Below are 13,819 nucleotides of genomic sequence, written 5' to 3' on the forward strand. Positions count from 1 at the left end.
TTCCCCAGATGTTGCTATGAAAAAGGTTGCTAAGGCAGTTAATCAGTGCGCATTTATACCCGGTACAGAAGAGGCCTCGGATTTAAGCCCCTTTTCCTTTGGTGGGTTCCTTTCCTTATCAAGGAGTTATTTTTAAATGATTGCGCTTTCATTGGCATTGCTTGCATTCGTTTGCAAAGGTTTTTTTTTTTTTTGGGGGGGGGAATTTCATTTCATTTTCTTTTTCTTTTTTCTTTTTTTTTTTTTTTTGCTTCCTGCTAATTTGATAAAAGGCTTCAAGAGCCGTGCAACTGCGCCGCGGCCCATCCCGCGCGCCTGGCCCGCGGGGCCGGCGGCTCAGGACTGCTCCCGCGAGGGTGCAGGCGGCCGCGGCGCGTGCCGGGAGGGGACAGAGCGTCCGCGGGGCTTTGCTGAGCGCTGGTGTTGTGGCTACAGTAACTCTGCAACACGGGGAGCCCGGGTCGGCGGCCTGTCTCGAGGGGTGAGGGGGCCTCAAGAGCGGTGCCCAGTGGGGACCCCTCGGCAACGTCCTCAGACCGCCTGAGCGGTGGCCGGGTCCAACGGGCCATCGGGGCGCCGAACTGGGGCTGCAGGCGCTGGTCTGGCTGCAGCTCTTGCCCGAGGAAGGGCTCCTGTGCAGGGCCGGGGCAAGCAGACGCGAAGTGGCGGGCGTTTGGCTCCGTCCGGGCAGACCTCCCTGCCCAGCGCAAGGCTCCCGCCGCGCTGGCAGCTGGGCGCCCGGGGACGAGGCACTCGCCTTGGGGTCAGCTGCGCTGAGGCTGAGCCCCACGTGTGGCACCACGCTGCTGGCTGCGGGCCTTGCACACAGAGCGTGTTGGCTCTAGGGTGGTTTGCCCGTCGCAGTAGTAGTAACCTGGGCAAAAAAAGTTAGTTTTTTTTGTTGTTACTATACAAGAAATAAATAACTTGCAGCCCTATAACATCTGAAAGTTGAATGAAATTAAAAAGCTTGAACTATTTCGTATTCAAAAATATGCTGGACCAGTGTTTAAAATATCAGTGATATCTTAGGTATGTGTGATAAACAACATTTCAAGCCTTGTCTGAGACGTGGCTCTGGGAGCCAGAGCGGTCTTCCCAGCTATTTCTACTGACAGATTATTTCAGGAGCTTGCTAATCTGATAGTCAGGGAACAAGCAACCATCTGATTTTGTGCCGTAAATTGTGGGCAAGTGAAATTAATTTGCCTTTGTGTGAACTGTCCTTTTTTTTTTTTTTTTTTTTTTTTTTTGGTTGCTTTTCTTCTGGCTTCCCTTTCTAGTGCGTGTCCCTGATACAGTTACAGAGAATAGGCTTTTGGAAATGCAGTTTTGGCATTGTGGGAACAACGCAATGGGAGCGCAGCGGCGCTTTCTGCACAGGCTGGTTCCTGTCACTTGAGCGCCCGGTCGTCTCACTGCGCTGCAGCCTGGTTGCAGGCTTTTCTCAAGCAGGCCTCGGACGTGCCGGTCGCACTGCACTGCAGGCGTTGAAAATACCACTGTGCTACACCAGGGATGAAGGGACTTTGTTTAGCTTTTTTTTTTTTTTTTTTTTTTTTTTTTTTTTTTTTTTTTGGAGTGTGAGAACTGCACTACACCAGCGTCCAAGATGCCTGATGTGACCATGCACCACCTCGGGGTGCTGCTTTTAGGGCCATCTTCCAGCTGAAGTCAGGTCTGTTCCCGAGACTGACGTTCAGCTGGACGGGACCCGTTACGGCTCCTGGGTTTAGCAAGTCTGTTGGAGTTAAAGGGCGATACCCGACTAGCCGGCGATGTCAACGCTTCTGGGAGGTTTTGCTGGCTCTGCTCTGTCATTTAGCGCTGGCTGTACCATGCCCGGCTTTGGTCCAGCCAGGCTGTGAGCGCTTCAGGGCGGGGAGCAGGTTTTATGTATACGACCCCCATGTTGATCTGAGTTTTACATCATTGGCCTGCGGTCACTTAACGGAGCAGTGCAAGGCGGCAGCTTCTCCTGGCTGCTTCACAGCACCCTCTGTGGGTGCCTCTCCCACCCAGGCCTCCATGGGCTGAGAGCCCCGAGCAGGAGCCCAGCGTCCAGGCCACCCGCACGGGCGAACGGGGCTGCTGGCCTGCGCTCGGCCGGCACGAGTCCAGCGGCACGAGGTAAGCTGACTTCCCCCAGCGAAAATTTAAAGGTAGCTCCCTGCTGGCTTGGATGTGCCAAATGTAATTTTCAACACAACCGGGTCCTTGCATCGCGGGGCCCTCCCCTCACTGCGACTGAGGCGCCCCGAAGCGCAATCGAAAGCGGGCGCGCTGGGACCTCCCTCCCCGGCGGATTTTCCATTTGTGCACCAGGCTTCTTATGGGGGGGACCAAACAAAACAGCGACTACCCTCTCGCAAAAGATATATAAAACATGATTATTTGGCCTCAGCGTTAGCAAAATTTGCTCCTTGTCACAGCTGTGCAGGCCATGCGTTTTGGTCAGAAGTTTTAGACCCGCAGCTGGGCTCGGCCTAGCGGGCAGGGGACCCGCTCGCCCGCGACGGCTTTTCCCGAGCCTGAGCGCGCCCGCAAGCCGCCCTCCCCACCCGCCGCGCGCGAGCTCTCACCCGGCTCGCGTAATCCCGCCTCGGTGACCTGGTCCTCCTTCCCCTACAGCGCTCGCACGTCCTGGGGACGGTGGAGGCAAGTAACTAAGCTTTGATTAAGTGGAAGTGGGTTGGGGGGGGGTCGTGGTGGAAATAATCTGAAGCAAATTTCTGTCCTGTCTGAAGGCAGCAGCAAAACTCCGCTGCGTTCGGTGCCGCCACGTTCCTGCCTTTAAAGCAGCCGGGCTGCCCGGGGATTTTCAGCTCGTTACTCTTCCGACAGGGTAAGGTGCACGTGCACGTGTGTGCATACTCGTGTAAGAAAGAAGTACACACATATACGCGCACACACATACGCCTTCTGACGATAGATGGATGGAAGGTATTTAGCAGGGCCCAGTCTTTGGACAAAGCAAAATTAACTTTCATGTTTTGCTACTGAATGGTCAAGTTGATTTAAGGATGAATTAAGCAAGCTGAGATTTAAGAACAAACTCATTCTGTGGCCTGAAATTAATTATTATAACCAACATGGGAACTTAATCTCACAAAAACACGAGTTTATTAATAGGTGAAGGAGCTGAAGAACCGCACAGTCCATCCAGTCCTCTGATATATTTTTCCTAGTCTCAATTATGAAATTCAATGTCGCAGTTTTACAAGGTACATATTTTCAATTAGTGAATGTTACAGAACATAAACATGAAGTGAATATTTGTATTAATGGGATTCAAACAAATCAACTGAAAGAGATACCAACGCTACTTATAATACATGGTGAAAAGAATCAAATTTGGAAGGTGATCATATATAGTGTTGTACAGCAGATAATATGTAAACTGTTTCATATTGCATGACATTCATAGCATATTCATAGAAAAGTCAATCAAACTAAATGATGGCTTAAAAACTGTATAATGCCAGAGTTTGCTACTTTTGTTTAATCTCCATATTGACCGAGTCAATATTTTCACTGCGTAGAAATACTGTATATAATAGAAATCCCTCAGCATCTTCCACATTAAAATAAGTAAGTCGTTTGGTTACAGTTTGGTATTTGGCGTTCAACATCTTAAATGTCCGATTCTTTCTGACCTTCAAAAGGAAAAATAAATAATGAATATGCTTAAATCTGGTTTGACTAATACCTTCATCTCTCTTTAAGACCTTGCTTCTGAAACCAGACTATAACATCTACCACATTTGAGGTGTGGCTGGGATTACTAAAACATCTGAACACGGTTAAAAAGGTGGAAAGTCCATAGCCATTCTACACACTTTCATTTATTGTCTGGACAATTAAAGTACAAATAATTCAAACACAACAAGGTTATGAAAAAAACATTTACAATACTTTCCCTCAGAAATGATCTAAACTAGCAAGGTTAACATGAAGTCATTCATTATAACTAAAGTATACAACTGCCTGGTCCTAAGAAAGATTTTTTTAAATTATTATTATTATTCAGATAGTAAAACACATCGTAGAGAAAAGATTCTGACATGCCTTCCCCACTAATGCTTAGCAAATGCATCAAAACTTTCCCAGCAAACTGCGCTCATTCATAGCAGATGATGTATAAAGGTTTCCCTGAACATTGAATGAGTGTTCCTTTAAACTAAAATCTAACATTGTTAAAGTAAAAAACTGATAAAATTATGATGCAGCCTTTGCTTTAGTTATTTGTCTACTACAAAAGTTTGCCTCTTCAGTGTGAAAAAACAATACTTAGTCTACATGCAGTTAGTGGGTATAGCATGGAAAAAATGCACAAAATAAGCACAAGTTATAAATAACCATAACGTTTTATTACCATTAAGACTAAACTTGTATTGAAAAGATTTTATATAACAAGACAAGAAAAGCAATAGCAAATTTAACTATCAACTAGATTATGCATAGCGAGTAACTGTTTCTAGTACTCAGGGAAGAGCATGACCCTTTTTTGTTTTAAATATATAACCGTACAAAGCACAAACATACTAAAATGATCAGTGCACTGGACATGGGAGAGCACCCCCTCAGTCATTTTGTTCCCTTAGCTCTGTTTTCCCCAATCTGAATTACATTAAAATAAAGACCCAGTTGTTTTCTTTTCTACTGTGCAGTAAGAAAAAATATTCACAACAAACATGACAATATATCAAACAATATTTCTACACAAGTTACCTTGATACCTCTGTCACTTAAGTATCATAAGAAAACATTTTAAGACATATACAAACAAAACTAGCAAAGTGTTACAACTTATAATAAATTAACCAAAAGAAAAAATAACTTTATATATATATATATTTATATTATATATACACATACACACACAACAAAATGACACAATAATATGCTTCTTCCCATAGTTTAAGTAAACAAATAAGTAGACTAGCCAAACTAGCTATATTTGATTTTGGCCATATGCATCACATCGGCAATTAAATAAATAAGTGTTTCAAGCAACATAAACAGTGTTCCAAATGTGCCAACACAGCCCAATTATATTAGCATGGGCTATAAAGTGAATTTGAAAATTCTTAACAAATTTAAAGCAAATGTATTTTTTCTAAACACATTACATTTAACTATGATACTAAGATATGTAAATAATTTTGTAGCACCTACTGCTCAAACCAAGGAAGTTTTTGATCAAAAAATTAATTTTTTAACTTTTGTTCTGCTGATATCCCATACTGATGACTTAAAGAAAAACCGTCTTGCAACTCATCTCCTTGCTTTTGGGTTTTGACTGTGGGTAACTGCGTGCCTGGGAAGAACACTCTCCCGTACTGTATTTAATATTTTTATTACATGCTATGAAAAGATACGAAGATCATCTGTTTGTAGCCCATCCTTCAAAAAACAATCTACTAATCCAGTTTAAAACACACATCTTGATCTCTAAAAAGTTACCAGTGCAGTATGAACATGACAAAGTTGTCAATTTCCCCTAAATTAGCCAGTCAAAATATTTTTTTCTCAAATCCAGATTCTCTTGTAAAAATTCTTTATATTTTATAAAAATAGATTTTTCTTGAAACCCATTTTCAGCAAAGAGACCACCTCTTTGGCAACATTGTTAATGTTATTTAAATTGTTATGTCATCAGGTATCCCCCTTTACCCCATTCCCTAACAGAAGACTGTTTAGTTCACATGATATAAAAGAAAAAAGGAAAAATAAAAAAAGTTGCAAAATTATGTTCTTCTTTTTGCAATTTTTATTGTTCCTCTTTAATTTATGTGGGGGGTTTACCAATCTGATTGGATCAATGTTTTGAAAAGAACAAAAGAAAAGAAAAATCTTTTTTCTTGCTTTTAATCCCATTAGTTTGTAAAAATTGTTTTTGTTTTATTTTTTTTTCAAATGAGTGAATGGTCATCTTAAAAAGACCCACCTTCAAGGAAGGTAGTAAAACTAGCTGGCCGGGTAAAAATCCCTGCACATTGTTATCTATGTATATTATATTCAACAACGACAGCTATGAAAGAACATTCAATGCATCAAAGGTTTTTTTTTTTCTTTTTTTTTCTAAGCATTATAAAATCCTTTCCTGTTCATCACAGGATATCCAATGTTTTAATACTTAGGCAACACTGGCTTATAAAGTCCATGGTTGAATATAAGCCTTGAAGAGTTTTTTTTTTTTGTTTTGTTTTGTTCGTATATATATTTATATATATATATATTTTAGTAAGTAAGGATATGAAATTCAGGATTTGTGGGTTTTATTGGTTTTAAAGGAAACTTGCAATACTCTGTCTCCTAAACGGTATCCATTAAGGCTGGCAATCGCCATGGCAGCTTCATCGTAGTTGGTCATGGTGACAAAGCCAAATCCCTTGCACTTGTTGGTGTTGAAATCGCGGATCACCTTGACGTTATTGACCGCTCCAAAGGGACCGAACAACTGCCACAGCACGCTTTCATCCGAGTCGGGAGACAAGTTGTAGACGAAGATACACCATCCAGTCCCAGTGTGACCAGGGATATTCATTCCCACCAGGCTCGTCATACCATCGATTGTGATCGGAGAGAACCTACCAAGTAAAAAGAGGGGTCTATTCTAAATATATCTCTTGGCACAAAGTACACGGAACCAAGACTTTAAAATAAACAGTCAATCCAACGTTAATTAAGGTTCGTGATCCAGTCCCTGGAAGATCACTTCATAGCCACCTTTGGTCTCTAACTCCTACGTAAGTGGAGGAGAGCTGTACTAAATATAAAGACCAAATCTGGGCATTAAGGCCTTTCCCTCAAGCGCAAACCTAGACGTATACGCTGATCTAATAAAAGAAATGCTTAAGCACAATCTAGGTCAAAAAGGGCCTGCTCATGCTGTCATAAATATGAGTTCATGTAAAAAGGCCTCTAGCAATTTACCACATATTTCCATTACTAAAATAATGTAGTTTCAGGGCCATAGAGATCTAATGCTTTACTTTTTACTAGTTTGTGGTGAAAAAACAGACCCCTTTAAGATTTATTTTAAAGATTATTATAGCTGAATCTTGACAGCGGTGTTTCATAATAGTAGCCTCTTTGGCTAAAAATACCACTAGGTTTAGTGAGAGCTCTGTACGTGGTAAATTCTGATTCTCTTCCTGACATAATTCTTAACAGACACACACTGCACTGCTCACAAAGAAGTCCCAAAGCCGGCCACATATATTAAAGATTTATGCAGCAATCGGAGGGTGAAAGACCGCATAACTGATCAGTGAACGTTTGCCAACTAATACCTTCACACCGGGAGCCTTCCTCGTCCACGGCAGGATCCTAGGCTCTTCGAATAGCCAGCGGAGACAGATATGCTCCTGGAACATCTATTTTAGCGTTCTAACTTCCTCATTGCCTTTTGGGGCCTAGTTTCCGAATTCAAGCACTGGATTGGGTACCCCAGGCCGGGCAGTGCGGTTATAACGGCAGAGGCACCACGGGAGGAGGCGGAGGTCGTCTGACCAGCCTCCGGCTCAGAGCAAGGCCAGCTCTTGAGAGGCAGCGCCGGAGTCGGAGCGGGCTGCTCAGGCGCCTTGGCCAGGCAGGCTTTGAGAATCTCCACAGGCGGGACCACGCGACCCCTCCAAGCCCCCGCTCTGGGATCGCGCTCGCTGAGAACGGTTTTCCCTCGTCTCCAGCTGAATTTCCCCCGCTGCAGCCCCGGCTGCTTGCAGCGCGCCTCTGAGAAGAGCTCGGCTCCATCTTCCAGCGCTTCCTCTAGGTGGCTGAAAACAGCAGCCAGGTGCCCAACGCCAGATTCGCTTTTCCCCAGCTCCAGGAGGCTCCTGCGAGCCCGTTCCTCCTCCGGCCGGGCCGGGCCGGGCAGCAGCCCTGGCCTGCGGCACGCCGACTGCCCCTGCCCGGGCCGCGCGCCCGCAGCGAGCGCGCCGCGGCCCGTCAGCCCCGCTCCCGGCGCGGCCCGGGCAGCAGCAGTCCGCAGGTCCAGCAGAATTTTCCTCTCACCGCTTTGATTAAAAGGAGACGCTTTCTGAAGCTACAGTTTGTGATACGTTTTAAAATAACAACTAAATAACGGAAAAGCCTTAATAAAAATTCAGTTTCACCTCTAACTTAGAGGTGATGAATTTTAATATCCAAAATGAGTAATAATTCAGGGCTTTTTGAGCGAGGACTGAGGAAATGGCGGGGGGGGGGGGAACCCCTCACAACACAGCTGAGGTAGGAAGTTGGCTCTCATGTTCTCCAAAATTCCTGCTTTGGCATTTCTAATATTTTCACATGCTTTTAGCAAGCTGTATTACATACTGTCTATTAAGTAACTATAAAAGAAGCTACACACTTTGATGACTGCTCCCTATTCTGTTGACTCCTGACGGCGCTTTATATGTATATTTGAGGAAACGAGACACTTTGGAATATATATCTTAAGCTGAGGAACACCACTTGGGTGTACCTATGCTGTAAATGAGCAGTTCGCAAACGCTCACAGCACTGGGCCCTCAGACACACACAGGGGTTTGCAAAAACCATTTGTAAGAAAATAAATGGCAATTTTCCTACTGAACATCTCTTCACGCAACATCCTTTAATTTCTCTCTTGGATACTGAAACTAGCAATATTATCGCAACGGTTCAGCACGGCTCTACTATCCTGCCGTACTTCCTCAGCCGCTGAAAACCAAGCAAGCTCGAAAAGGCAAATTTATACTAATTCTCTTCACCATAAGACAAGGTGAAATTTTAAAGGCGGCCAGGACTGAGAGCATGTAAATGATCTGCAAGCCAACAGCTTAAATTTCCTTTGAAATTTGGAGATGGGACTTTAAGCCCAATGCTGACAAGTGGAAACTCTGCTAGTAATACATGTAAAGCCAGCAAAACCTTGTTTCCTGCAATGTCTAAATTTAACATGAAGCACAATGCTAACGTATATACCAGTAAGTGATGTTATTGTAAAATCTGTACAACGCACAAAGCCGTGCGTGTCACACTATGCTATGTTTTAAGGTTTTGCATTTTTAAGGTATGTTTCACTGATATAAAGGATTAAAGTTTCATATAGTCCACTGGTGAGGCCATGCAGCTTTCAACTATTTCTGGACCCTGAGCATAGAAGCTGCTGTAACTCCCAAACAAATATACATGAAACTACTACGGGTTTATTGACACAAATATAAGATAGGCTGTTGCTAACAGCAAAGCCATCAGCTATGCAGGTGATCTGAATTTAGTGTCAATAAAACCTTTTGCCACATCAGCACATCTCATATGCTATCAGTACTACATGGTTTACACGCCAAAACACAAAACCAGAAAAACTACACTGAAGATGTTTTAGAGGCAGTCTCAGATTTTTTTTTTTTTTTTTTTTTTTTTTTTTAACTGCTACTGTATTTTTGCAGCCCTTGCCTGTAAACACAGGGTTTGCCAGGGCAGTGAGTACAACTGTTCAGGATTTGCTGGGAAGGGAAAATAACTAATTTAAAGTCACCTAAGAACCACTGCTGAAAAAAGCTAATGTGATTTTTAAGACTAACACGGCAGGAGCTGTCAGTAAACTCTGAACATTAAGAAAGTAGACACCCAGTTTCAAAAAGGCAGGTGACTATTTTTTTTCCCCCACTGTCTGTACATCCCGTGAAATCAGAAATCAAATTCTCACTTGTTAGGACTAAGTAGCATCTGCCCCGCACCAAAGGCCAGTGAAATTCTGCAGTCGTTACCTATTCAGGTAAAAAATCCCTGAACAAAACCATCTTTCCGACAGGTACTTGAGCCCAAGAGCTCTAGAAGGTTTCTGGCAACATATCAAGGAAAAAATGAGAGGAGAGAACTCATGGCAAGCAGCGTGTGGTAAAATCAGGTGGTAATTTCTGACTCACCGTATCACTACCACCACTAACTATATAGTTAATAAAACATACGTACTAGTAAATTCATGAGATAGAGCTTCTGGAAAGATACTGAGGCTCTGTTTTCAGCATTATTTTCACTTTCAGAAGCAGTCTTAAGATTTGCGATTTATCTGCATGATAGCTACTGCAGCAGTAGTTAAAATGTGTCCACACTACTAACTACATTAAAGATATACTTACCATACCATTTACAGGATGAGCTTTAAAAACAAAGCTCAAATAATTTTCATATGTAGCGAGTAGACCATTTCAGAATGTTTTCTCATCTTAATTGTGGGGGGATGGCTGGACATCTTTGGGTAACATCAGGAATAAGACTACGCCTTTATTTTGCTGTGAGGTTGGCTTGCGTTGATGTGTGCCATTAGAAAAAACACTAACAGTATGTCAACTCATTTCAGCTATCAGGTCAAACATGGAACATATTCACGAAACAGCACAGATGTTTACAGATCCGCTGAACTTTAACACACGCGTGACACACACACACATATACACAGTCCTATTTTAAACAAATGGGGGAAAAAAAAAAACTCAAGCACCAAGAAATATTTGCAACAAATTATCAAACCTGTAACAAAAGAAACTTAGGGCTGATTAAGGTGCACACAGCTATAGATTAGAGTCAACTTGTGACGAAGGTAGATTTAGGAGAATGAAGATCTTACTGTGAGATTTAGATAACAGCAGTATAATTCCATTTTCAGCTGGTAGGCTTTACATTATCAGATCGGAGATTAGTTAAAGACTCAAGTTTATAGCTCTGATTCTGGACAAAGTGCCATTTAGCTGGACGACTGGAGTTAGAAAGCTTGTAGCTGTTGCACCTAAACCATTTCAGAAGCCCACCTGTAAATAATAAAAAAAAAGGCTAGAACCCCCACCTCCCCCCCACCCCCCGAATTTGTGTGTGGCCTTTAAAGTAACAAAACCAACTGAAGTCCAAACTTAAAAAGAATTTGACATGCTGGTGGAAGAAAAGAAGGAATTAAAAGAAAAAAAATAAAGTTAGTGAATTAAAAAAAATAAATTGTAGCACCAATCTGTGCCAACATGGACATCTGGCAATCTGTGGAATTCTAATTACCTCTTTACGCCATAGGCCATATTAAGCAAATTGTCCAGCCTGAAAAGAGAAGGAGGGTCTTTGGGTTAATGTCTCACAGATGGCAAGATCGCTCAATGGAACTATTATTAATAGCGTTCCATTTTCAAAGAAGAAACGTTCAACAAGTTTCCCACACATCTACGGAGTTTAACAACTAGTGACCTGCTCTGTTAAGTTGCAGGTTGTGTTCGAGTTTCCAGCACAGCATACACGGTAATTTTTAACTTGTCCACATTCTGAATGAGAAATTTTAATTTTCAAGATTTTATTTGGTTAAAAAACACTTTTGATTTGTCTTTTCTTAGACTATATTAGTATAAAATTTTTGCAAATAATTCATGGTTAACTGGAACTGGAAAATATCTTCTTTTAACTGCTTTAACATAAAACTTTCTTCCCTTTAGGATAGATTGACATATCCTGAGGGATTATTAAATGTAAGTGACCACCAAGTTTCACAGATTGAGTATAAGCGTTTGCTTTACAGTGGCATGCACCACAGTAAGTCCTTTATCCAATGAAGGACTCAGTGATAACCTTAATGGACACAGTTAGCATGCCAAAGATGTATTAAATTTTTATTTGGTTTTATATCAGTTGGTTAATGATTGACTTTTTCTATACTCTTTAATTCATTAGCACTTTTCTACACTGAAAAATTCACATTGCTTTTCTATCATTTTCTATAGCCAATATGCAAACCAGTTATGTCAATATGTCCAAATATCTCTTTTCCTACCTTTTTTTTATTAAAAACTTTTTATTTAAATGCTAAGTTGCCTGAAACTAATTCTAAAGCACAAAAGGAGCAACAAGAGAATGTGTTACTAATACTGGCTTATGTATCAGATGGAAACAGTATATTCAGAATGAAAAGCATAAAACATCCCTGAAAATATCTGAGGAATTATACTGAAGACTAATACAAGGTCTCTTTATTCTAAGAGCAGGTATCTCAGGCTAATAAATTTAATGACACCACTACTGAGTGGAAGAGACTCAGCTTTCTTCCTGCTACCAATCCACTGTCATTAACATCAAAGTGTAAGCTGCATCAAAACTGTAATAATACAGCAGAAAATAAAAGCATTACCAAAAAAATCAAAAAGAACAGGATAGTAACTGTTCATTTGATTATCAGTGTAACTCTATTCTGTCCTCCCTTTTTCTATGAGACTTCATGAGATTGTACAGTACTTCAGCAGTTTTAGTAAATACAACATGACTACTGCTGTCAGCAGATTTTCCTCCTCATTCTCCAGGAAAGAATATTTAATTTTACAAAGAAAATCAGGTCAGCCTATGCAACTAAAGCAAATTTTCCTGCACAGCACCTGCCCCACACCTTCAGCCCTGGTAGAACTTCAGCTCTTTTCCAGGTAATTACCTGAACCTCTGAGCCTGGTGGTGAAGTGGTCCAGGGTAGCGTCTGTTGGGAGACTGATACAGCTGTGAAAGGAGTGCCTGGCTTGTTTTCTGGCTGGGGTTATTGGCAAACTTCACAGTAATTGGTTCTGTAGCACCGCTAGGCTTCTGGCCATTTAGTCCCTTTATGGCTTCTTCCGCCTCTATTCTCTTATCAAAACGGATAAATCCCACACCTCGAGAAACACCTGGGAAGTAAAGACAAGGGAACAAATAAATCTATACAGAACAGCCTCATCTACGTAACGAAACATAAAACTGAATGTTAATTTTAACTTAAGAACAGAATACATGGCTTGCAAATTAAAGGAAAAAAAATATAAAGAAAAATGGCATTCCTCAGCTATGTTCTTCTCCATCAGGCCCTACCATATTTAATATAATGATTTTACACAAACAATATTCTGCATTTTGAGACTCCTCTCCCCTCCCCCCGAATAAAGAAAAGCAAGATAGGCCTCCAGTTACATTTACAGACAGGTAGATATGGCATTTTACATGTTCAGTGTGTTCACACACGTTCAATCATTTTGCCTTAAAATGCAACAGTCAGTAGGCATTTGGTCTTTGCCATTTTCAGAAAAATATGAGTGTATCAAGAAAATATTCTTAACCTGTGACTTGATCAACCAGAATCCGTGAGGTGATGATGCGCCCATATTGTGAGAATAACTGCTCTAATTCTTTCTGGGTCATTGTTTTTGGAAGGCCGCTGACATACAAGTTCGCATCTCTGATTGATGCTGAACTTGGACGGGCATATGACACCTAGGGATTTAAGAAAAGGAAAGGTACATTAGTTAGCTCACTCTACCCTTCACATTTTAAATGGCTGGATTATTTTCTACCCTTTGACAAGCTTTAATGTTAGCTTGAATAACCCTACAGTCCGGAGGCTACCTGTTCTGCCAAACCAACAAACCCAGGAAACATTGGAAGAACAAAGGAAAAGCTTGAGATAGCTTAAAAACAAATGTAAGGGTTCCTTAAGTGCAGGCACAAAATAACTATTGTTCAGAGGTAGATTAATGTGCAACTTCCTACGCACAGCTTCGTAAATTTACCCCTCTGGGCTGTGGGTGTACAGATGATTTACTGTATCCAACATATAACAACCTCAGGCTATACGTAGCATTCCCAAGTTCCAGGATAAAAAAAAAAAAAAAAGGAAAAGAAAAAAGAAAAAAAGGTGTTAGATCAGGTTATTTGCAGAGTGATCTTTTGTGCTCTCGGTGCTTTCATCCTGCGCTGGTAAGATCTGTTTCGGATGAACTATGAAGCTATCAAGTGCTGGTGAAATTAGACTAAATGAACCGCTGCTTGGGGAACTGTATGCTGACACTCATTGTCATAT

The 13,819-nt window shown here is 41.7% G+C and overlaps 1 protein-coding gene across 2 annotated transcripts in view; it reads right to left on the bottom strand.

Annotated features, from left to right (window-relative positions):
* Positions 1 to 6,265: 6,265 nt before the first annotated feature.
* The window catches only part of ELAVL4 (ELAV like RNA binding protein 4), a 62,624-nt gene continuing 55,070 nt past the window's right edge, over positions 6,266 to 13,819 (bottom strand). For both annotated transcript variants that reach the window (XM_062580988.1, XM_062580987.1), the window contains exons 4-7: positions 13,080 to 13,233; positions 12,428 to 12,653; positions 11,020 to 11,058; positions 6,266 to 6,593 (exon numbers count right to left, since the gene is read on the bottom strand). In XM_062580988.1, coding sequence (XP_062436972.1) covers positions 6,266 to 6,593; positions 11,020 to 11,058; positions 12,428 to 12,653; positions 13,080 to 13,233 — 747 coding nt within the window. The remainder of the gene's footprint in view (positions 6,594 to 11,019; positions 11,059 to 12,427; positions 12,654 to 13,079; positions 13,234 to 13,819) is intronic.

The sequence above is a fragment of the Rhea pennata genome, chromosome 8 (assembly GCF_028389875.1).
Source record: "Rhea pennata isolate bPtePen1 chromosome 8, bPtePen1.pri, whole genome shotgun sequence".
Taxonomy (NCBI): Eukaryota; Metazoa; Chordata; class Aves; order Rheiformes; family Rheidae; genus Rhea; species Rhea pennata.